The sequence below is a fragment of the Bufo bufo genome, chromosome 1 (assembly GCF_905171765.1).
Source record: "Bufo bufo chromosome 1, aBufBuf1.1, whole genome shotgun sequence".
Lineage (NCBI taxonomy): Eukaryota > Metazoa > Chordata > Amphibia > Anura > Bufonidae > Bufo > Bufo bufo.
The window spans coordinates 256,265,943-256,291,654 of NC_053389.1; the positions used below are offsets into that span (position 1 = coordinate 256,265,943).

The 25,712-nt window shown below is 43.4% G+C and overlaps 1 protein-coding gene across 1 annotated transcript in view; it reads right to left on the reverse strand.

The window, feature by feature from the left end:
- Positions 1-228: 228 nt before the first annotated feature.
- Positions 229-25,712, reverse strand: part of PPARA (peroxisome proliferator activated receptor alpha) — a 64,775-nt gene continuing 39,291 nt past the window's right edge. Inside the window, 13 exon segments of the mRNA XM_040439088.1 lie at positions 229-1,222; positions 7,592-7,662; positions 7,664-7,716; positions 7,719-7,765; positions 7,767-7,804; positions 7,806-7,854; positions 7,856-7,938; positions 7,941-7,993; positions 7,996-8,041; positions 11,303-11,502; positions 18,912-19,050; positions 20,315-20,475; positions 24,655-24,909. Of these exon segments, the coding sequence (XP_040295022.1) occupies positions 976-1,222; positions 7,592-7,662; positions 7,664-7,716; positions 7,719-7,765; positions 7,767-7,804; positions 7,806-7,854; positions 7,856-7,938; positions 7,941-7,993; positions 7,996-8,041; positions 11,303-11,502; positions 18,912-19,050; positions 20,315-20,475; positions 24,655-24,883 (1,416 nt within the window). The 5' untranslated portion in view covers positions 24,884-24,909 and the 3' untranslated portion in view covers positions 229-975.

Here is a 25,712-nt window from a genome sequence, read left to right on the forward strand (position 1 = left end):
CACCATGTAAAAAAAAAAAAAAAATCTATAATTAAAAAAATAATAATAATAAAATGAAAAAAAAATCTGGAATTCATAAATAATTCCCCAAAAAAATCGAACGTCCCCTAACCAGTACCCAGTATCACTGTATATCACTTGGTTGGCGTCTTCTCCTGTAGGGTTGTAGTGTATCCTGTTAAAAAATCGGGTTTACTTTACCAACACAAAAAGTACCTTACAAATATATTCCATAAACCATCTGTATTTAGGTATCTACCATAAATTTTGTAAAGAATATAGATTTCTTCTTGAGTTAGGAAGCCTAAAAATATCTTAAATCTGACTCCCATAGGAGAGTTATATACGACAGTGTGTTAATCCTGGAGACTGTGGGCTGTTCCATGCTATCGGGTGCACTTTCTCCACTTTAAGGCTATGGTGACCGTAGATACCCATTTGTTCAAATCCAAAGTCATCCAGTCCCAGGTGGTCACTAGATGTGGCATATTTTTAACCCCTTCAAGGGATGGCAGTGAGTACCAGTAATAGATCTGGCAAAGTTGGTTATGTGAATGATACTGCAAGCTTCAACAATTCAATGAAAATATCAAAGATCAAATAATTTACTATGTACTTTCTGCCGGGTCTCATATCTTCTTGGCTTAAAGAAAGAGGATTGTGGCATTGTACCATGTCTATAGAAGATGTAATCTCTCTCCTTGAGATGCTAACCTGAGATTTGTAAGTATTGCTAGATTATCTTAACATTTGATTGCAAAAAAAATAAAAAAAATGTTCCTCATTTCGTAAATATAACAAGGAAGACTGATGATGGAACGGTGTAGTGTCAACGCTCTATGGCGGAAACCTTTGAGGTGGAAGGCACGGAAGCTTTAAAACAAACTCATTTCTGAAGGTTGGGAATATCTATGTATAATGCCTTGCTCCCATTAAAACAGGAAGAGTACACCCTGAAAACACTACTACAAGTCCTCAGTACATGTCCCTGTAAATCTCTTGCAGTAATGGATGGAGCGACGCATCGGTTTCAGCCTTTTTAATGGTCTGGACTAGAAGGGCGTGCTCTGTCACAAGCTGCCTCAAGTCAGCCATTTTCTGTAAGAGCTTGGGGAAGAGGAAGCTGTCGTCCGGGTGGTTAGACTGCAGATGAAGCTTCAGAACGTGCACAATGTTTTCTTGCATTTTCTCTATACTTGGTACATTCACAGTCCTGGACGGTCTGCAATAGGACAAAGGCAACTGGATATTATAGAAAAGCATAGTCACGTGTAACTCATGGTATAATATGGTCAGGGCATACTCTCTTTATTCATGGTTGAGCTTTGCCCTGTGCTCATTGTTCCCCCCCTGCACTTTACAAATGAAGGGACATCTTGATTAAATACAAAAATTCTCCTTGTGGACATGAAGCTGGTACGGATTCCTTAGGGCAATGTTCTGGGGGCAAAAATATGCCGAAATATCTCTCCTCAGAAGAAAGAAAAACTCTCTCTCTCTCTACTGCAATCTATAGGCATTATGAATGACCAATGCAACATGTGTGATGAGGGAGCAATCAGAGATGGTCTGGACAGTGATTGGGGGTGGAGCATGACCAAATACATTACTTCTATAGGACAGTATTATAGAAACACTAAACAAAGAAAATGCACAAAGAAGTAAAAAATAAATAATAACTATTTCCCCTCTGTGTCCCAGGAGATCAGCCATGTTCTCCTCCTCCTTAGGCCTCATGCACACAACAGTATTTTTTCACGGTCCGCAAAACGGGGGTTCCGTTATCCGTTTCTGTTTTTGTTTCTGTGTGTCTTCCTTGATTTTTGGAGGATAACCAGACATGAAAAGTGCAAAAAAAATCAAGTTTGCCTTGAAAATGATAGGAAAAAAACAGACACGGATCACGGACGCGGACGACAATCTTGTGTGCCTCCGTGTTTTTTCACGGACCCATTGACTTGAATGGGCCCGCGAACCATTGTCCGTGAAAAAAATAGGACAGGTCATATTTTTTTGACGGACTGGAAACACGGATCACGGAAGCGGATGACAAACGGTGCATTTTCAGAGTTTTCAACGGACCATAGAAAATCACGGAAAACGGAACAACGACACGGAACACAACAACGGTCGTGTGCATAAGGCCTTACTGTCCTTCAAATAGCTGTAAGACAAATGGCTGGAGCAGGAGCCAGGCAAAGATGTAAGAAGGTAGCAGGATATTAAACCGTTTTTTCCCAAATTTCAAGGATTTGTACAAAAGTGCTTGCGTCATGATTGTGCAAAAAGTGGTTGCAGACTGACAAAAAGTGAGGGCAGCTATATTCCTTGCTTACTTTAAGCGTTCTTTCTAGGTTTAGTTTTCCTTCAAGAGCAAGGGCCACCCATAAAACATGAACATAGTGCATCTGACAAAAGGAAGGTTGAGCTTTCTGTTTGTTGTGCCTGGAATAGACCTTATTTTATTGTTGCATCCCTTAAACCCTTTAGGACACAGCCATTTTTTCACCTTCCTGACAACAACCTAATTTGCAAATCTGACCACTTTATGTGGTATTAACTTTGGAAAGCCTTTTCTATCCAAGCCATTCAGAGATTGTTTTCTCTCGACACAGTACGTCATGTTAGTGGTGAATTTGGTCGGGATGTTTTACCTTTATTTCTAACAAAATCTAAAATGTACGGAAATTTTTTTAATTTTCTAAATGTGAATTATCTGATTTTAAGACGGACAGTGGTAACTCATAAAATAGTTATTAAATTAAAAGAATAAAATTAAAATAGTAAAAGTTAAAATAGTAATTAAAGGGGTTGTCCTGCCATTTATATTGATGACCTATCGTCAGGATAGGTCATCAATATCTGATCAATGGTGGTCTAATACCCAGCACACCTACCGATCAGCTGGAATGGAGCGTTGTACTTGTAATTACACTACGCCACTGCTCCACAGGAGACGACGGCCGTGTAATGAACAGGAAGCAGCGCTCGCATGGACCTCTTCAAACAGCTGATCGGCACGGGTGATCAGATATTGATGACCTATCCCGACGATAGATCATTAATATAAATGGCAGGACAACCCCTTTAACATTCCCCATATGTCTACTTTATGTTGGCATCATTTTGTAAATGTAATTAAATTTTTATGACGTTAAGACGAAGCTTAGAATTTTAGAAGCAATTTTTCACATTTTTTAAAGGCTATGTTCACCTTCGGAGGCAATTTTTTTAGGATTGCATTTTACTCATTTTTGGCTACAAATCTTTTTTTCAATGGCCTTTATTAAAAATATTGAGCGTTCTGTCACAAAGGGTTAACAGTTTTTCTAGCTGTGTGACTGGTACTTACACTTTTACTTTCAGCCGGTCATCTAATAAACCTTATCTCTAACTACTAAGAGGTCATAAACACTTATTTAAACCACATAAGAACTGAGCTATAATGAGTGTTTATAATCTCAGAGAGATAAGGAGTCCCATCAGCTCCTGGTCTGAAGGAAAAGACAGAAAATCCAAAGAGTGCTACTTGAGCATCTCAGCTCTGTACAGAAAAAAGGATGCCATTATTTTTTAAATAAAGACCAATTTAACAATTATTTTTAGCTCAAATGAGTACAATGCAATAATAAAAAAAATAAATTGCCCCCAAAAGTGTACATAGCCTTTAAGAAAACTTCCACTTTTTTAAAGACCAGTTCAGGTCTGAAGTCACTTTGTGGTGCTTACATAATAGAAACCACCATAAATTACCCTATTTTAGAAACTACACCCTGAAATTATTCAAAACTGATTTTACAAACTTTGTTAATCCTTATCCACAACAATTTTTTTTGCCGATTTTCCATATTAAGCCTTTTTCTGTAATGCAGCAAGGGTTAACAGCAAAACAAAACTCAATATTTATTGCCCCGATTCTGCAATTTTACAAAAAACACCCGACATGTTGTCATAAACTGTTGTATGGATATACAGAGTTCAGAAAGGAAAGAATGCCAATGGTTACTGGAGGGCCACATTTTACTGGAACAGTTTTTGGGTGCCATGTCACATTTGAAAAGAACCCTAAGATACCCTTACAGTGACAACTTCTGTCAGCGACGCCATAAGGTTAATGTGTATTTTTTGGGTGAGTTTTTCTTTTGTGTACCGACTGCCCATTATTTGAGGAGATCTTTGATGGAGTCACTAATAATGTGAGGCACATGAAAGTCTACATGATAAAACCATGTGCCTCACATTAAAGGGAACCTGTCAGCGGCAAAAACCACCCCAAACTGCCAGCAGTACCTTCAAGTAGTCAGCAGTGTGTTTCTAATAATTTTTGTCCTGCAGTCAGATGCGGTAAAAGCAGGAAAAAAACCGTTCTTTTATCCCCTGAGCGCACAATTTTCATGTCATGTTTGAAGTCAAAGGGGCAGCGGCCTCCTTACTTCAAGTCAAGGTAACCGACCTGCCCCCTTGACTTCAACATGACAACAAAAATAGCGCGCTCAGGGGATAAAAGACACGGTTTTTATGCTTTTACCGCATCTGACTGCAGGACGAAAATCATCATTAGAAACACACTGCTGACTACTTGAAGGTACGGCTGGCGGTTTGTGGTGGTTTTTGCTGCTGACAGGTTCCTTTAATAGTAACCCCTTCAACTACCTCTTCACATAATGGACAACATGAGGTTAAGGCTACTTTCACACTTGCGGCAGAGGATCCGGCAAGCAGTTCCGTCGCCGGAACTGCCTGCCGGATCCGGCAAAACGTATGTCAACTGATGACATTTGTAAGACTGATTAGGATCCTGATCAGTAGAAAAATGCATTAAAAATGCCGGATCAGTCTTTCCGGTTGTCATCCGAAAAAACTGATCGACATTTATTTTTTTCACCTTTTTTTTTGATCTGCGTATGCGCAGACTGGAAGGACGTATCCGGCATTCCGGTATTTTAAATGCCGGATGCAGCACTAATACTTCATATGGGAAAAAAAATTACGGATCCGGCATTCAGGCAGTCTTCAGTTTTTTGGGCCGGAGATAAAACCGTAGCATGCTGCGGTTTTATCTTTTGCCTGATCAGTCAAAAAAGACTGAACTGAAGACATCCTGATGCATCCTGAACGGATTACTCTCCATTCAGAATGCATTAGGATATACCTGATCAGTTCTTTTCCGGTATAGAGCCCCTAGGACGGACTCAATGCCGGGAAAAGATAAACGCAAGTGTGCAAGTACCCTAATGTGAAGTAAATGATGGGATTACTTACTGTTAATGTGAGCCACATGGTTTTATCAGTTTGGACCTCTATGTACCTCCACATTAATAGTAAATGTGAGGAGTTACATGATGGAGTTATTACTAATGTGGAGGCACATACACGTAGCATTATTAATTTGGACCTCCATGTGCCTCATATTAATAGTAAGTAAACCCATCACGCACCTCACAATAAACCCATGGTTGTTCATTATGTGAGGGGGTACATGTTGCAATTACTTTGTATTAATATGCAGCACGTGGTTTTATCAGTTTGGACCTCATGTGCCTTACATTAATAGTAAATGACCCAATCATGTACCTCATATTAACCCCATGTTGTCCATTATGTGAGGAGGTACATCATGGGGTATGCTATTAATGTGAGGCACATTTAGTGTTCATGCACACGACCGTATGTATTTTGCGATCCGCACAAATACGGATGACGTCTGTGTGCATTCCGCATTTTGCGGAACAGAAACAGCTGGCCCCTAATAGAACAGTCCTATTCTTGTCCGTAATGCGGACAATAATAGGACATTTTATTTTTTTGCGGAACGGACATATGGAAACGGAAGGCACCACGGATAAAATCCTTTTTTTTTTTGCGGACCCATTGAAATGAATGGTTCTGCATATGGTCGCCAAAAAAATGGGACGGACACGGATAGAAAATAACGTTTGTGTGCATGAGCCCTAATAGTAAGAGATACCATCATTAACCCCATGTGCCTCACATTAAAAGTAAGCAACACCACCATGTACTTCACATCAACCCCATGTTGACCATTATATGAGGTACATTATGGGGTCATTATTAATGTGAGGCACATCGTTTTATTAATTTTGAACCTCCATGTGCCTCATATGAATAGTAAGTGACGTCATCATTAAACCCACGTTGCACATTATATGAGGTACATGATGGGGTCACTGTTACTATCAATGCGAGTCATACGGAGGTACTAAAGTAATAAGATCCCGTGCATCACATTAATACAGGCATACAGCATGAAGCACATACACTGTAAAAACAACAGCAAGATCCTTCTGGCTGTTGAAGGATAAAGGAGTTCTCCTCCTTCTCCACTGTGCAGCCACTTACGAGAACATGGCAATGAGCTGCACTTTATCCTTACATGTACGGCATGTGTCGGGAACTCACTTCATGATGCACCGTACGTGTACAGCGGATGTCAGGAAGGGGTTAAAAGGGACATAAATTGGCTTAGGAGAGAGTTCGGCAGAGGGGGTCAGAGGGGTGCTGGATAACAGTTCGTTTGGATGGCCAGTTTGACAGACTTATCAGAAAAAGCTGAATTCAGCATAATAAAAACATACTACAAATATGGATATTTGGCCAAATACATTAAAATTAATAATCAGAAGAATGGCTCCCCGTGTAAAATAGCCTATTAAAGGGGTTCTCCGGGAATGATTTAAATTGCCACCAGCAACCTGTCCTAGAATGTGAGTAGGACTGGTTGCTCCACTTGCAGAGCTGTCTAGGGGGTGAGTGGACGGGGCTTCACTACACATAACGCTCTGGCACTTTTATATACTACATATTGGTAAGCGTTACCTGTCAGGCTGCTCAGCCTGATGACATATCATAGGCAGGATCACATCACTAACCGTCTATTGTAGAGCAGTACAGTGTGTAGTGAGGCACCGTCCCCTCACCCCCCAGGTAGCTCTGCAAGTAGTAGCACCCAGTCTCTCCTCTCGGGCTAGGTTCCGGTTAGGCTACTTTCACACTTGCGTTCAGAGCGGATCCGTTGGGGTCTGCCCAGACGGATCCGCTCATATAATGCAGACTTGGGATCCGTTCAGAACAGATCAGTCTGCATTATATTGTAGAAAAAATTCTAAGTGTGAAAGTAGCTTCAGACGGATCCGTCCAGACTTTACATTGAAAGTCAATGGGGGACGGATCCGTTTGAAAATTTAGCCATATAGTGTCAAATTCAAACGGATCCGTCCCCATTGACTTACATTGTAAGTCTGGACGGATCCGTTTGCCTCCGCACGGCCAGACGGACACCGGAACGCTGCAAGCAGCGTTCAGGTGTCCGCCTGCTGAGTGGAGCGGAGGCTGAACGCTGCCAGACTGATGCATTCTGAGCGGATCCGCATCCACTCAGAATGCATTGGTAGCTGGACGGATGCGTTCGGGGCCGCTTGTGAGACTCTTCAAACGGAGCTCACAAGCGGAACCCCGTTGCTAGTGTGAAAGTAGCCTTACTGTTGGCCATTTTTAATAATTTCCGGAGAACCCCTTTAAAAATGGCCATCTGGTTTACTAGATGGATGGGATAGGGAAGGTATGAAAGAACTCCTACTCACAGCAAATGAGAGCAGCAACAAAGAGAGATATATCACTATCATCCAATTCCAAAGCGTTGTTACTTCATGGCAAATTCAAATTTCGGTTCCATCATGTCACCTATTGGCTTCCTTTGGCCTTTAAAAACTCCCTGGTGATAAAACCATTCCCATAGGCACCAACATCCATCTTTGTTCATTACAGAAGCCAGCATGGCAAACAGGGGCTTCATAGACTCCATATTTTAGTAGGGTCACTTGATCATTCAGGTCAGTTCGATAATCCAGGTATGGATTTGGCAAAGTCGTAAGTTTCAGGTACAGCTTCCACTGATGTGTACTGGCAGCAATGGAAGATGCCGCTACCTCGGCCTCCTTGTTCTGTATACCGTTGGCCACAAGCTTGGCTACTATGTCTTTTCTGCCATGCATAATGTTTCCATATCATGTATTACAAAAGGCTGTAGGAAGAAAATAAGGAGTGACAGGTGACAAAGAAGTGACTTTCACATCTTAATATCTCCCGTATCTGCAATCCCACCGGAAATAAAACATACTAACCAAGAAAATTGTATTCTCCAAAAAATAACAACGAAGGATCATCTTTTCTTTGAACTCTGCATTGTGTGGTTATTCTGTTATTCCTCCTGTAAATGTACGAATAGACGGACAATTGAGGCATTACCGTTTCCCTTATCTGCTTGCCCCAGAGTCGGATTTCTGTCTAGTTAGTGCTGAAAGTGTCAGGCTACTTTCACCATCTGCGTTGTTTTGAGATCCGGTATGGACAGATCAGTTGTATTAAATCAAAACTGAACAAACTGGACCCAATATGAAAATCATTGCAAGGGCCTCATGCACACAGCCGTTGTTTTGGTCGCATCGAGCCGCAGTTTTGGCGGCTCGGTTGTGGACCCATTCACTTTAATGGGGCCGCAAAAGATGCGGACAGCACTCTGTGTGCTGTCCGCATCCGTTGCTCTGTTTCGTGGTCCTCTGTTGCGGACAAGAATAGGCAGTTATATTAAAGGCTGTCCGTGCCGTTCTGCAAAATTGCGGAACGCACGTGGACACCATCCGTGTTTTGCGGACCTGCGGTTTGCGGACCGCAAAACGCACAACGGTTGTGTGCATGAGGCCTTAGTCAAAGGGCGCCGGATCTGTTATTTTTATTTTCATGGCGGATTTGGTTTCGAAAACCGGACTCAAAATGGCAGCTTGCAGGGTTTTTTCCTGCAACAAAGCAGAACGGATGCATACTTATGCATCCAGATCAGTTTTGTCCCCATTGATGAATGGGGACAAAACTGGACGACCGTTTGATTCTGGTTTTGAGATTCTCTGCCGGATCTCAAAACCGGAATTGAAAACACAGATGTGAAGGCAGCCTCACAATGTAAGGGCACGCAACTATTGACAGGGGGAATGGTAACAACCACTTGTCCATTTATTTACACATTTTCACACACAAAGCAGAAAGAAAAGATATTTCAGTGTTGTTATTTGATGGGAAAACAGACATGTCAGGAGAAGTGACAGGTCTTTTCAGGAGGGCGGTCAAATGTCGGAAGAAAGAAGGTACAGTGGAGAAGTAGGAGGTGGTCTGCAGTTACAATCTGCCAGGTGTACTAGATCTTGCCAAGGCCTATTCATAGCATTTATGTAGCAAAATCTGCCTAATACTTTGTGGAGGGGCCATGCTTATAAAGAATGATCATGGTCCTATGAAAGGGCCATGCTCATGCGGAAGAGCAATACAGAAGGGTCATCAGACTGTTGCAAATGATTTAGATTTTTCGGTTTCTTTGACCTGTATTTGTCCCCAGAGATCTTGCACAGAACGCGGCTGTGCAGAATCACCAGAGGTGCTCTCGTAGGGACTGTTAGTGGTGCTTTGTACTTTGTACATTCACAGTGTATTTAGCAACCAGACACTGGACGGAGAGTTGTCACACCAGACCACAATGACTAATGCAGAGGTTTACACAGTTTACTGCTGCAGAGTCATTCATTCCAAAGGTTACTCTTTACCAAGAGAAGGCCAACACTAACCTTAAAGGGGTTGTCCGGGCTTTTACTATTGATGACCCTTTTACTCAGGATAGGTCATCAATATCAGATTGGCAGAGTCCGACACCTGGCACGCCCGCTGATCAGCTGTATGAAGGGAAGGCACACGCAGTGCATGCATGCCATCTCCCTTCTTTCTTCCTGCTTGCCATAGAGATAGCAGCAGCGAGCAGGAAGAGACACGGGAGACAGCACGAGCGCACTCCTTCCATTCATACAACTGATCAGCGGGGGTGCTGGGTGCCAAACCCCCATTGATCTGATATTGATGACCTATCATTCAGATAGGTCATCAATATTAAAAGCCTGGAGAACCCCTTTAAGGGAGTTCTCTAACTTCAAAAAATGGCATTTATCATGTAGACAAGGTTAATACCAGGCACTTTCTAATGTATTGTGATTGTCCATATTTCTTCCTTTGCTGGCTGGATTCATTTTTGAATCACATTATACACTGCTCACATCCAGAGGTTATGGTCACAGCTGCAGCTCAGATAAAAGATGGACAGGGCGGGAGCTGGTGCACATGCGTGCTCCCACCATAGAGGCTGGCTCTTTTTCCTATGCTGTGCAACTGTGTCCACCACTGATGGATTGCAGGATGGTCGTAACCCCTAGACATGAGCAGTGTATAGTGTGATGTAAAAATGAATCTAGTCAGCAAAGGAGACAATATGGATAATAACAATACATTAGTAAGTGCCTTGTATTAATTTTCTCTACATGATAAATGCCATTTACTGAAGTGAGACAACTACAACCCTCAAGCAAATCAGTGAAAGAAAACCACTTCTAGACTGGAACCCCCAACAATATCTGGGGAGAATTCTGCAGCAAAGGTTCAATTTCCCCATAGCACCCCCATAGGGGATAAAAAAAAAAGTACACAATTTCCATTGAAATTAATAGGCTGCCTGTGTAATGCGTTGTGTAATGCGTTGTAAGAGACGCTCTTTGCAGCCACTTTTGGCTCTGTCTAATAGATATGGTCCTAAACTGGGCACCTCCCACATGCATGGCATGTCATCACGTCAAGTGAAAGGACCAGGGACTGGCAGTCAGTGGTGGCCCCGGAGCAAAGCCTTCTATTCCTATAAAATGCCCCTTTCAAGGGGTGTTCCCTTCTTAGAAAGTTATGGCACATTACAATGATATAACTTGACATGAAGATTGATAGGGGGGATGAACTCTGGTCCCCAAGAACAAAGGAATGACAATCTGTTTGGTTTTTCACCTGCAGTGTTACTTGTGGCTACCCAGTGTGCAGTGAACTGCAACACAGCTCCATTCAAACATTGGTGGTGGTCCTGGCAGGAAGCGATGGCATACCCCTGCAATATTCCGTTGCTTTCTATGTTGGGGACACTCCTCTAAATATGAGATAAGAGGAAATGAAATGTATTACAAAAACATGACTGCTTTCTACTAGTGCTACACCTATCCAGGAGTTGTATCCGGACTGCAGCTCAGTTCCTTTGAAGTCAATGAAGCAAATCTGCAGTACTACTATTAAACCATGGACAGGTGTGGCGCCGTTTTCGAAAAAAGCAACCATGTTTTTCCAATTCTAGACAGCCCTTGAGGTCAAAACACACTTTGAAAGAGAGAAATTCCTCATTCACCCCAAAATTCAGTCCTTGAAGGAAACGTACGGAGTTGCTGCCTTTCCCGGTGAGAATTGATCTAGCTTTTACTTTGTTCATAGTGAAGTTTTTCTGGTAAGCCTCGTAGATCACTTTAGCCAGAGACAGAAGGTCGGCCATTTGGGAGTCCTTGACGTCTTGTTCACACGTGAGGATTTCAGCGGTGAGCTTCGCTTTCTCAGAACGGGGCATTCTCCCAAAACGAATTGCTGCAGAAGCAACAGAAGATACGTGAACAATCAGATCATTTTTATTAACATTTTTTCCAAGTATACATTGATACACAAACATATCAACAAAGGGATACATTAAGTGGGTACAAACAATCCCTTTTAGACCTATATAAATGTAACTAGACATATTCATATATCCTGTACATTTTCTAAAAGTAAAAGGAGCATGTTCCAGAACGCAACCCCTTCAGCTGTTTTTTGGTATTAAAATTAACAAACCCTCCCCCAAACCGTCCCACCCACCCCCCACCACAGCGACGAAACGGGCACAGTATCACCAGCAGCGATATAAAGTATTAGAAGTCTTCCAGGTAGACTCCCGAAACTCTAAATATATGTTACATATCCATCCACTCCAGGACAGTGTTACTTGAGCACCTCCGCGCCAAGTCTTCCAGCTTGTTTTCCCATCCTAGTATGGGATTCGCATAAGTATGTTCTACATCCACTCCTATCTCTACGACCCTTCCTCCAAAAATAGCCAGAGCTATAGGCCAGCTATATCACAGTGTTCCTGTATTCTACCCATTTATCCCAGATTTTAGTAAACTTTGCCTTTAAAGATATAAACCTTTTTCCAGGCATAGGATCTCAGTCATTCTGTTCAAAAATTCTGTCTCAGTAGGGGGCTGGGGTCTAAGCCAGTATTTAGCTATTCATTTCCTGGCCTGGAAAAGCAGACGCTGTATTCCCAGGCGCGAATATCGGTTTTTAATATCTAACATTCCCAGCACACATGTCCTCGGACCGGGCGAGACCACAATTTGAGAAGAGTCTTTAATAGAAGCTAGTACACCTGACCAAAAATTCTCAAGCTCCTTGTACTCCCAGAACATGTGTATCAAGGATGCAGGACTCACCCCACATTTAGGGCAGGAAGCATCATTCCTAACTCCAATCTTGAACAGAAATGCCGGAGTCCTATATACCCGGTGGATAAGAAGTAATTGGGACATGCGCTGGCCCTCACATAATGATACCTGAGGTGTCAAGGGCAGTACTGACTTCCATTGATCTTACGATATTAGGCCAACCTCTCTTCCCATTTTTGCTTGAGCACTCATGTATCTTGCTTCACAGATTTTCACATAACAAGTTCCTATATATGGATGATATTAGACCACCGGAGAGTCACTTGTGAGAATCTGCTGAAACAGTAGGACTGTTGTGCATGTAAGCGATATAATTTTGCCTGAGCCTGGAATGCGTGCCGTATCTGTAAGAATTGATAAAAGGCCGTATGAGGCAGGGCAAACTCGGCCCTGAGCTGTTCAAATGATTTGAACGCCCCATCCTCTCTTGAGCTGACACAGAAATTCACACCTATTCCGTTCCCAGGGGCGAAAAAACCTTCTAAGCGAAATATCTCGGGGTAGCTGAGGATTTTTCCACAGAGGAGTGACCTGAGTGAATCCCTTTTATAGACAGCAAGCAGTCACAACACTTATGCCATATCTTATGTATCAATTTAAGTGTAGGGTGTCCCCCCTCCTTGTCAGATAGGCCGCTTTGTTCCAATAGGCTACCGGTGAGTCATTTTATATAATGTGTGCCATCAACCGGGCAGATGCAGTGTCCCCAGGAGTCCTCCCCCAACCCCTCAATTGCTGCAGCTGTGAGGGATATATAATATAGCCATGGATTTGGAATAGATAGACCCCCCTGCTTCTTTTCCTCTCTGTAATATATCCAACCGAATCCTGGCTCGTTTTTTTAACGCCAGATCAAGCTTCTAAATAGCAAGACATACATAAGCTTTGGCATAAGAATCATTTTAAGTAGATTGCTCCTACCTATTTCAGACATTGGCAGCTTACACCACGCATTAATTTTTTCCGACATTTTGTTCAGGAGCGTCTCTACATTATTTTCACAAAGTGCCCGATTGTTTGTTGAGACCACAATACCCAAGTATTTAAAATTTGTGAGCGACCTGCAACTGGGTAGATAAAAGTGAGAAACCAATAGGGGTCGGATCTAATGGAAACAGAATGGGACTTGTCCCAATTTATGCGAAGACCAGACCTTCTCCAAAATCCTGTATAAGAGTCATGATTGGACCCAACGATTCCTTTACATTTCCCCACATAAATGAGCAGGTCGTCCTGCATAGAGACACTCTTTTCCTCTTTGGTTCCCATAGGGAAATTCCATAATTCCAAAGAAGTGAGCAAAGTCCTAGCTTTAGGACCTCGATATAATAAATGAACCCAGGATATATAGGTGTTCCCAAAGCCCATGACACGCAGCACTTCCCAGAGATAATTCCATTCCACACTATCAAAGGTTTTGGCCGCGTCCAGAGATAGTATGGCCTGACCTCCAACCGATTCTGCTCGCCTCTGAATATTAAGAAATAGCCTTCTGAGGTTTATTGAGGTGGACTTATCAGGCATAAATCCCGCTTGATTATTATGTATAATAGTCGAGATAACACCTTGTAGCCTATTTGCTAAGACCTTTGCTAAATCTTAACATCAGAGGTTAACAGGAAAATCGGTCTGTACGAATCTGGGAGAGTGGGGTCTTCCCCAGGCTTCAATAGTACAACTACCACTGCTCCTTCATAGAAGTGGGTAGTTCTCAGTTTTGAAGGGCATCATTAAATACAGATAGCAATTGTAGGTAATAATAGGTTGCTATATTTTTTTTTTAAACTCCGTCGTAAGCCATCCAACCCGGGAGCTTTTTCATTTGGGAAAGATTTAAGCACCACTTCTAGTTCGGGTTAATGTCAGAGCTTGGTCTAGGTAGGCCGCACCTTCCCCTGAAAGCCGCGGGAATATAGATCCCAGCAAGATAGTCTGTAATATTTTGGGAGTCTACAGTCTACTTAGTTTGATATAAAGTTTGATAGTATGTATGGAATACTGTCAGGATATCCGAGTCCGTCGTGGCCAAAGATCCATCAGTTCTTTGGACGGACAGAATTTTGGATAGACCATCCTGTGCCCTGACGATCCCAGCCAATAGTCTGCCAGAGCTTTCCCAGCCTCAAAATATTTTTGTTTAAGAAAGAAACATCTATGATCCGCAATGCAAAGTATATGTTCTTCAAATCTGTCTGCGCCTTCACAAACGACGCCTCATGATCATGTGAGGGATATTCGACAAAATCTCCTTTCCGTTTCCATGACTAGGTCTTGAATCTGATTTTGGGTTTCCCTGGAGTTCGTTTTATGACGACTAATCCGCTGAATGTATAGACCACGGATAATGCTTATACATGCATCCCATACTACTCCTATAGGTAGAGAACCTAATTATTTGTAAAAAATTCCCTGATCTCCTCCGGTAATACCTCCCTCCCCATCCACACAGCTGCAGCCAAAAAGGGTTAAGTCTCCATGCATCAACTCCAAAAGATTTCCTTACACCCAACTGAAGAACTACGTGTATAGGGGAATGGGTCAGTAGACTTCTTGGCGAATAAGCCACATCTGTCACTAGAGACAGCATATCTGGGGATCTTATAGCCAAATCGATCCTAGATAATGTATGGTGAGAACTATAAAAGCATGAAAACCCGCGCGGTTCGGATTCCCTCACCCATCAGATATCATGTAGGTCCAGCTCATGTAATACAGTGGTAAAATTAGTTTCCCTATCCACGCCCTACCCCCCTATCCTATCCAATTTCACCGAAGGACAGGTATTAAAGTCACCTATTATTAACATGGGACATGGAGACAGCTCCTCAACGTAGGCCATTATCTCCTTCAACACTTCGCTACTATAAGGAGGAGGGATATATACCACTACTAAGAGGAGTGGTAACAGGTACAGTGCAGGCCCACATATCTCCCCCCTAGGATGTATATGGGACGAGTGTTGACACATAAATTATATAGATCTATGCACAAGAACACTCACTCCCCCTGGAATGCGTGGAAAGTGTGGAGTGGTAAGAATGACCCACCATTGGTTTTATGTAATAAATGAGTAGTAGTGGGGATCAGATGCGTCTCTGAACAAACAAATTACTGCAGCTGTAGATGTTGTAACGCTAAAAATATTGCAGCTCGCTTCGTTTACATCTCCTAATCATCTTACATTCCACCCTACTATTTTAAGTTTGTCAGCCATATTCTTTACAGTAGGACATAATGTCAGAAGAACTATCTCGGGAGCTCTGGTAGCATTCCGCCATCCTCCCCATAACCAATTTTGCACTATGCCCGTCTCATTGCCAGTCCCACCTGATCCCAAACCCCATATAACATTTGAACATATATTCAGTTATCAAGAACGTGCTCCATGAAATTAGTAGCCTAGCAATTACATTTAGGGCACAAACATTTCCTGTAGCCGGGCTCCTACATATTAGAAAAACTTTCGAAAACATAATGAGAGAGAAGATATAGTCGAACAAAGGTAGCCTATGACTGGTGAACCAATAACAATCATTAGTGCGTTGCTATAATATACAGTACAGACAAAAAGTTTGGACACACCTTCTCATTCAAAGAGGTTTTCTTTATTTTCATGACTATGAAGGCATCAAAACTATGAATTAACACATGTGGAATTATATACATAACAAACAAGTGTGAAACAACTGAAAATATGTCATATTCTAGGTTCTTCAAAGTAGCCACCTTTTCCTTTGATTACTGCTTTGCACACTCTTGGCATTCTCTTGATGAGCTTCAAGAGGTAGCCCCCTGAAATGGTCTTCCAACAGTCTTGAAGGAGTTCACAGAGATGCTTAGCACTTGTTGGCCCTTTTGCCTTCACTCTGCGGTCCAGCTCACCCCAAACCATCTCAATTGGGTTCAGGTCCGGTGACTGTGGAGGCCAAGTCATCTGGCGCAGCACCCCATCACTCTCCTTCATGGTCAAATAGCCCTTACTTTCAAAGTTGCCCCAATTTTTCGGCTGACTGACTGACCTTCATTTCTTAAAGTAATGCTGGCCACTCGTTTTTCTTTACTTAGCTGCTTTTTTTTCTTGCCATAATACAAATTCTAACAGTCTATTCAGTAGGATTATCAGCTGTGTATCCACCTGACTTCTCCTCAACGCAACTGATGGTCCCAACCCCATTTATAAGGCAAGAAATCCCACTTATTAAACCTGACAGGGCACACCTGTGAAGTGAAAACCATTTCAGGGGACTACCTCTTGAAGCTCATCAAGAGAATGCCAAGAGTGTGCAAAGCAGTAATCAAAGCAAAAAGTGGCTACTTTGAAGAACCTAGAATATGACATATTTTCAGTTGTTTCACACTTGTTTGTTATGTACAGTATATAATTCCACATGTGTTAATTCATAGTTTTGATGTCTTCAGTGTGAATCTACAATTTTCATAGTCATGAAAATAAAGAAAACTCTTTGAATGAGAAAGTGTGTCCAAACTTTTGGTCTGTAGTGTACATACTACTATAAAAATAGATCATTATGATAGGACAAAAGCACAAGAAAATACACAGACCCTTGACCCAAGTAGGATCCATCATAGTTCCTGAGACTTTGAAAAAAAATTATATTCATCCAGTGATAATGAGGCTTTAAGATTGTTCGTTGGCCTCCACCCACTGCGCCGCATCCATCGGTGTGTCAAATATGCAGACTTCTCCATGCGCCACCACTTGCAGCTTGGCCGGTACAATCTGTAAGTCCCGAAAATGACGTTTCACATCCTGGAACTTTACTCTTTTACGTTGAACCTCAGCAGAGAAATCCGGAAAGATAGAAACTTTATTTCCATTTATTAAAAGCTCAGGGCGGTCTCTGGCTTTTTTTTGAGAATGGTGTCTCTATCCCTAAAGTGTAGTAATTTCATCAAAACTAGACGAGGGGGAGGGGGCCCCGGTGGCAGAGCACGGAATGGCACCCTATGTGCTCTTCAATGGCAAACATACGTGATAGAGAGTCCTTGCCACATTTAAGGTTAGGCAATCTTCAAAAATGCCACTGAGTCAGACCCTTCTGCCTTTTTAAGGGACCCCGACAAGCTGAGATTTATTTCTCCGTGACCTATTTTCCAGGTCATCCGTTTTAGACATCAGTAAAGACACGTTATGTATAATTCTGCCGAGATCTCTTTTACACAGGGGGCAATTGATCTTCAATAGTGCTCACTCTATCTTCAACCTCTTTAATCCTCTCATTGACCTGCCTGAGGTCTTGCCTGATGAGGGAGATGCTCTCTTGCAAACTGCCCATGTGTGCAGTAAGGATAGCCAGTGAACTGTTGCAGTGCTGCACAGCTGCAAAAATATCTTCAATTGTGGGTTCTACTCCATCTGTAACAGAATGCCCAAGCTCCTTAGGGGTAGCCTCTGCAGCACAGGGAAGAGCCTGTTGGTCTGTGGACTTTGCAATATCTGACTGCTGGGCTGCCATTTTAATAGCTGTATGCGCACATTCAGCGCCTTCAGGGGTGCATCCCTTGTGCACTTGGAGGATGCGACTATCGTTGTTGGAGGGGGCACTGATGAAGAACGGGCATATTTACCCAGACGGGCTGCGACCTCCGCGGACCTCACCTCCGATGCGGCACCATCTTGTTTTGGCGGTGCAGGAGGCCCAGCGTCCTTTTGCTCTTTCTCCTTCTTTCCTGTGCGTGTCATGTCGGCACAGGCGAGGTCCGCGCACCCAGTGGAGTCTTTCAGAGGCTCGTGGAGCTATCAGCTAGCGCTGCAGATGGAGGATAATTGTAAAAGGCAGGACGGGAGCCTCTCAGTACCGCGTCCTCTCACATGCCCGACCAGACCACGCCCCCGAACATTAAATTTAAAAACTTTGGTCATTGCACTAAAAATTAAAATGCATATAAAATATTCCAGCACTTCCTGTCTCCACTTGACCCTATCCTTTCTCATATTAACAGTTAACACTGAGAAATATACAAATAAATCTTATCTATGTGTCGCAGAATCTCAGCAGTGTGCCTCCTCCTCCTCCTCAGTATCCTGTGTCTGGCTGCAGCAGGAGCCTCCCCCCTCTGCAGTAGGTCACAAAGATTGTTAGAGGTTATATACACCTTTTTTTTTTAATGATTGCATGTTACTCATTTTTGTCTAAAAATCATTTTTTCAATTGGCCTTTATTAAAAACATTGAGCTGTTCTGTCACAAAGGGTTAACTGTTTTTCTAGCTGTGTGACTTTTGTGTACTTTTACTTTGTGCCGGTCCTCTACAACAGTGTTTCCCAACCAGTGTGCCTCCAGCTGTTGCAAAACTACAACTCCCAGCATGCCCTGCTCCTCAGTCAGTCAAAAATAAAGCAGTTCAGCAGGAGACCGATTCCTGTTATCTCTGCAGGATTTCCACAAGACTGAACAAGGCAGAAAATCCTGCATACCGAAAAAAACAAGAATATTTAATTTTCTTTTATCATCAATATTTCTTTAAAGGTTTTCCCCAGGAGGTCACTTACCATTATGAGACATTCCAACACTAAGGCACTTTTCGAACCGGCAATATTGGCACTTGTTCCGGTTCTTCTTCTGGATTTTACAAACCCGTTCACATCTGTCATACACCAGCTTCAGGCGAATTGTTCTTCTAAAAAAGCCCTAGGAATAGAATAAATAACCTTAATAATCATAATAACGCCATACACAGAAGTGAAAACTAATGTCACTATATATTAGCAGGTCAAGCTTTTTCTTAAAGGGGCTGTCCCATTACAACAACTTATCCCCTATCCACAAAATGTTCCCCTGACGAGAAGCTGATATCAGGGTGCCCTGATACTTTCACCTCTCACGATCAGCTGTAGTCTGTAGAGGAACTTCACACCAAGCATTCAATTCTCCTGCAGCGCCACCACAGGAGAGAAAAAAGCATTACAGTGGTGCCTTTTCAAAATGATAGTCCGTCTGTGTAATACATGGACATTCAAGGTCCTACAGAGAACTTGTAATAAGTATTCTAAGACAGAAAACCCCTTTCAACTACTTGTGGACTCTGGTCATCAAATGCATGGCCTAATGTGACTTCCCCACCAATTACAGCTGTTGAGGCTTCGAGGCTGTCTTCATGAGAGAACGTCTTTAAATATAATTTGTATGCAAAATCTGCTGTATACTTTTGCTCCAGTATAGGCCATGTCCTATCTTTTGCGGAATGGCTGCACGGATCCTGGAGCACACAGAAGGGCTTCCGTGTGCTTCCACTTCTGTGCGGCTTGCAGACCACAAAACACTTGGGTGAATGCACCCTTATAAATATTTGTCATTTCTCTGTCGCACGTCATGCTCATGGACCTACAAAGCCCCCTAAAATAGTGGAGAAGAGTGTAGTCTTGGACGAGACCAAAGTGTACTGTATTCACCCACCACCTTTTTTTGTTTTCCTTCTGAATGAGGGTGGGCAGTGCCACTCTTGTGTATGGGCTGTGACTAGTACTGCACCTCTTCAGCATTTACTTGAATTGAATATGGACCTGTTGGGCTCCCCTGTCATGTCTGTTTAGTAATTGTATTCCTCATACACATCTTTTCTTAGAACTCTTAGTTGTGCTGTTCCTTTGTTATTCCTGTTAGAAATAAATGACTAAATTGACACCTGTGTGTAACCAGTTAGGGGGTGCGCCTCCAATTTCACACTACAGATTGTGTAGGAACACACCCCTTTAACAAAGGGAATGTTAACACACAGAGGTCAATTTATTTATACATTTCAAGGAGGAATAGGAGAGGAACAAGACTGCTCAGAGTCCTCCTGCATAGCTGCATTACCAGACATAACCCATGCACAAGAGGGGCACTGTTTCTCATTAATTAGGTTATCTGATACAGCGCCTTTAATTAATGAATACTGTCTAAAGGTGGTCACCTTGCAGCCTTCACATGCGTGAACTCCATAATGGAATCCTGATGCCTTGTCCCCACAGACCCGGCACTCGAGGGTCAGCTGTTTGTTGGACTGATCTTCTGTGCCACTAGCAGGAGCAGGGAAGGTGATAGAGGACGGACTGGATGCTGGTGACAGGGTGTCTACAACAGGAAGAGAAAACGACATGTCAGAGAACAGGGAGGACGAGGGTGTGACTCAACCTCTGCAGCTTTCACTATATGCTAAAAAAATGCATTCTCTGATCTTCATAGAGGTCATTTACCTCGCACCCAAACAAATAACCATCAACGACACTCACACAGTTTCCAAAATCTTTCCCAAGGCTTGGTTCAAATGGTTCCGGCAGAGGAACAGACTACCACAGTTACCGTATCCAGCGTAGCTAGATTCCGATGGAGGCCGATAGACTATAATGGGATCTGACGGATTTTCAGCATCAATGTTGCCTTCAGGCCGGACAAATACAGCCGTGGTGATCCGGCGGTGCCTGTCAGTATCTGGCTATGCCGGATGTGGTAACTCCTGCCGGAACAGACTGCCTTAGTGCATATGTGAATTCAAACCCCCGTTTAAATGGGAGATAAAATGAATGCCTTCATGAAAATGTTTTTTATTTAGTCTTTCTGAGACTTTGTTTTATCTTTTGCTTTGAAAGTTGAGTGACCACTAATGAAGTCACAGTTAAAAGGTCCCTCTAAGGGCTCATTCACACAACCGTAGCGGCTCCATGGACAGGCACTGGCCTTGTGAATTCCATATGTGGTGCAGATCGATTTGAAGGTGTCCAGGATCCACAAGATAGAACATGTCCTATGTTTTGTGGTGCGGAATCGCGGATCCGAAAGTCCACGGAAGCACTCTGTAGTGTTACCTTCCAATCTGCGACTCCGCTCTGCAAAATATAAGACATGTCCTATCTTTGCCCATATCTTGCGGATTGCGGACCCATTCAAGTCAATGGGTCTGCATCCACAGCAGGGAGTGCACACGGCCAGTGCCTGTATATCAGGGGTGCACAACCTTTTTTGGTCTGTGGGCCGCATTGTCACATAGCTCTATTTCAAGGGGCCGCAAATTAAAAAAATGTTGATCGGCGCTCATCTGCCTATTACACAAGCCAGTGCAAAGTGACTGGGGAGGAGTGATCACTGCCACAGTCGTGCTGCAGATAATCGGACATCTTTCATCCTGATAAAATATGCAAATCAGCCGACAAATGAGCGATTGCTTGTTTATCAACTGATCAGCTGCACGATTATACCGGCCAGATATAAGATATGAGCGCTCCTATGAACACTTGTTCCCAGTAATTGTCCCAAATATCGTGCTGCAGCATAGCCCCTGAAACCGAAGAGTTAGGCTGGGTTCACACCTGAGCGTTTTACAGCGCGTTCCTACGCGCTATAAAACGCTCAACAGGCAAGAACCAATGATCCCCTATGGGCATGGTTCTCATCTGAGCGTTTTACAGCGCGTACGAACGCGCTGCAAAACGCCCTACGCCCCAAGAAGTACAGACACTTCTTTGGGGCGTATGGTCACTCGTTCCCGTACATAGACTTCCGGGAACGCGCGACAATGGGCGTTGCTTGTTGCCGGAGCCGCGTCTGTAAACGCACGATAAAATTGCGCATACAGAGCGCTCCTTCGGTACGCTCAGGTGTGAACCCAGCATCATACTTACCTGCTCCCCGCCTCTCCGAACTGCCTCCGCTGTTTACACCTGGCAGTGCATGGACATGGTCATACACCACTCCAGACAATGACTGGCTTAGGCGGTTATGTGGCCACAAGTAGCAAGTCACTGCTGAAGCCAGTCATTGACTGGAGCCGTGCAAGTGACCATGGCCATGCACTGTCAGGTGTAAACAGAGCAGGAACCGGAAGATGGAGGCAGCGGAGGCAGCGCAGAGGACCAGAGCGGAGTGGAGCAAGTAATTATGAATTTTCTATTTCAGAGGCCATGCTGCAGGAACTTGTTAAAAATAATTTTTACCAGAAAAGTGGCGACATTTCCTTCCATCCTGCCTCCTATTTATAAATCAGCGGTTTCCTTCACTGCAGAGGACGGAGCTCACTGGTTATCACATCTCCTGCCAATCCAGTTATAGGCGTCCTGCAGTAACCAGTAAGCACATTACCTTGCTAGTGGGGAAGGCGCCTATTGGTTAACGCTTGAATGACCAGGCCCGAAAAGGCCTTAATGACCAGACACTTTTTTGTGATTTAGCGCGCGTGGTGGTTCAAATGGTTGTAACTATCTTATTTGTTGGACTACCAAGATAATTTTTGCAACAATTTTTATTTGGGGGAAACTGTACAAAACGTTTTTTTAAAAGTATATATTTTTTCAAACTATCCTTATTCTTTAAATATGCAAACTGACGCCAAAATAAATTATTATAATTAGTTCTCTATTTTGTGTATTTTGCTATATAATATGAAAAGTTTCACGTGAATGGGGCGGTAATGGTGACGGTTTTGATTGGTGTGGGTGTCTTTTCTTTTATGTATGAATTTTTATTTTTTTTATTTCTGCTACATAATATGTCCCCCAAGAGGTCATAAAAAGACCTTGGGGGACACTGTCACTTTTTAAAATTTTGCACTTTTTCATAAAAAGACTGTGGTGGGACAGTGAACACTCTTTTATTAAGCACTTTTTCCTTTTTTTTTTATTTATTTAGTTTTCAATTTTTTTTTTATCATTTTTTTACTTTTTTTAAAATATATTTTTACCACATAATTTGTCCCCAAGAGGTCACTAAAAGACCTTTGGGAGACAATAAGTGAATTTTTTTTGTACTTTTTCCACTGTAACTGGAGCATCCAAAGGAGCCCCAGTTACAGGGAAACCAGCCTGCTGCGGAGGCTTTGTACCAGGGCAGCGCTCCTCTGTTCCCGAGACACCCAGCGATCACGTGATCGCTGGGTCTACACTGCAGAGCGCTCATAGAGGAGAAGGCAGAATCGCTAATAAAGCGCTTCTGTCTTCTCCTCGGCTTCCCCGCTCTCACTAATAGCCGGGGACCCTTTCTGCTCCTGATACAGTGCACAAGCAAAACCTGTGATCCATCTGCTGTGCGGCGCTCTGTGCAGAAACACAGCTGATTGCAGGATCAGCTGTGTTTCTGCCCAGCAGGGCGGGGGCCGCAAACCATGGCTCTGGGGGCCGCATGCGGCCAGCGGGCCGCAGGTTGTGCATTCCTGCTGTATATTGTGCATCCGCTGTCTGTGGTCCGCAATATGGGAATGGAGCTCTTACGGTCGTGTGAATAGGCCCCAATCCTGGGGATCATTTCAAGCCAGAGAAAGGTGGGTTGACAACACCGAGATCTTCTTTATTGAGATATTTCCATCCAAAAACGTATAGTACTTTACAATCGGACCCTTTGACCCTCCAGTGGTATTGTAATGACTGGTGACGCTGATACAGAGCTTGTGGATTTGTCTCCAGAGTTCATTCTTGGGGTCAGAATTCTCCACATAAGATCTGGGAATTTCACACAGAGATAAAAGACTAAAAACAATATGCCCCCATTTCCTGCTGAGCCTTTCAGTTGCCTCTGAAGTTCCTGACACGTCATTACAACGTCTTACAGAAAATAACAATCCTCAGAAATAGCAACAGAAGGAAAAAGGTTCACTGTGGCCGTGCTGCTTCCTCAATAACCCCACAAAACCTCCAGCTGCTGCTCGTTCCAAAATCTTAAGGGGCATCTGTCAGCAGATTTGTACCTATGACACTGGCTGACCTGTTACATGTGCTGTTGGCAGCTGAAGGCATCTGTGTTGGTCCCATGTTCATATGTGCCCGCATTGCTGAGGAAAAATGTATGTTTTCTATATGCAAATAAGCCTCTAGGAGCAATGGGGGCGTTGCCATTACACCTAGAGGCTCTGCTCTCTGCAACTGCTGTGCCCTTTGCACTTTGATTGACAGGGATCATGTTTACACTGCCTGGTCCTGTAAATCAAAGTGCAGAGGGCGCAGCAGTTGCAGAGAGAGCTGAGCCTCTAGGAGTAACTGTAACGATCTCGTTGCTCCTAGAGGCTCATTTGCATATATGTAAACTTCATTTTCCTCAGCAATGCGGGCACATATGAACATGGGACCAACACAGATGCCTTCAGCTGCCAAGAGCACGTGCAACAGGTCAGCCAGTGTCATAGGGACAAGTCTAAACCTGGTGTTTCAACAATCTAGAACACTACTGTAGACAATGAAGATCATTTCCTAAACCATATGGCACCCAGTAAGCACATGCCGGTAGGTCCCCATTGATCACACTACGATGTCCACCAGTCCTCTCTCTAACCTGTTATATCTGTGCTGATCGATCCGTTTGGCCAGGAGCTGTTCCCCAGATATGTGTACTCGGCAGTGCTGAACGAGGTGGACCCATTTTCTTCGATGCACTGGGTGATGTCCTGGATATCCACCATGTCCGTGAGGAATTCCCCGGACAATGGGCTTCCTAGGTCATCGTCCTCCAAGGGAGTTACCGAGCAGAAATCTCCATCGGTGTCTACCATGATGGCGGACATTGCAGATTGTGTCTGTGATCATTACACTGCAATAGAATAAGTAGCATGAAGGTTGGGTCTCATATATATACATACCACACATACTGTGTGTACAAATATACATACATAGACTTAGGCAGGGCCTAAAAGCCTGTCTAGTAGTATGGCAGTCTGCTGTACCGCAGGCTGCCCCCTCACAGATCTACACCTGATACAACACAGCCACAAAAGTGCTTCATAAGCCAAAAGGCTTAAAGGGGTTGTCCAAGATTAGAAAAACATGGCTGCTTTCTTACAGAGACACCTCCACACCTGTCCACAGGTTGTATCCGGTATTGCAGCTCACCTCCGTCAGCTAACCAGTCATGCCACACAACCCGTGGAAAAGCATGGTGCTGTTTTTAGAAGAAGGCAGCCATGTTTTTCTAATCCTGGACAATCCCTTTAAAATGGTAAAACTCTGTATACAACATAGACCATTCAGTACGCCGTGCTGTCCTCACTAAGGTCCTGTTTATTCTGCATGGCATGTTCATAGGATGACGCTCCAGCATATTCTGTTCCTGCAGGTACATGCCCGGGACCTCAAAATACTACTCCCCCCATTGTTTCAGTGACTGGTGACACGAGCTGTCATATGAGACCGCACATACTGTAGCTGTGTAAACTGCGAGGACATGAGATAGCAGTTCTGTCTCAAGGTCACTCGCTCCATGTAACATGACACGGTCATTCCTGCGTAGTGGTCCACGTGTGTCCTGAGAGGCAGAATGTAATGTAATGTATATGGGGGCATGGCCCTCCATCAGAGGAACTACGGACTGCACTGCAGGGTTTCACTTCTCAGGTC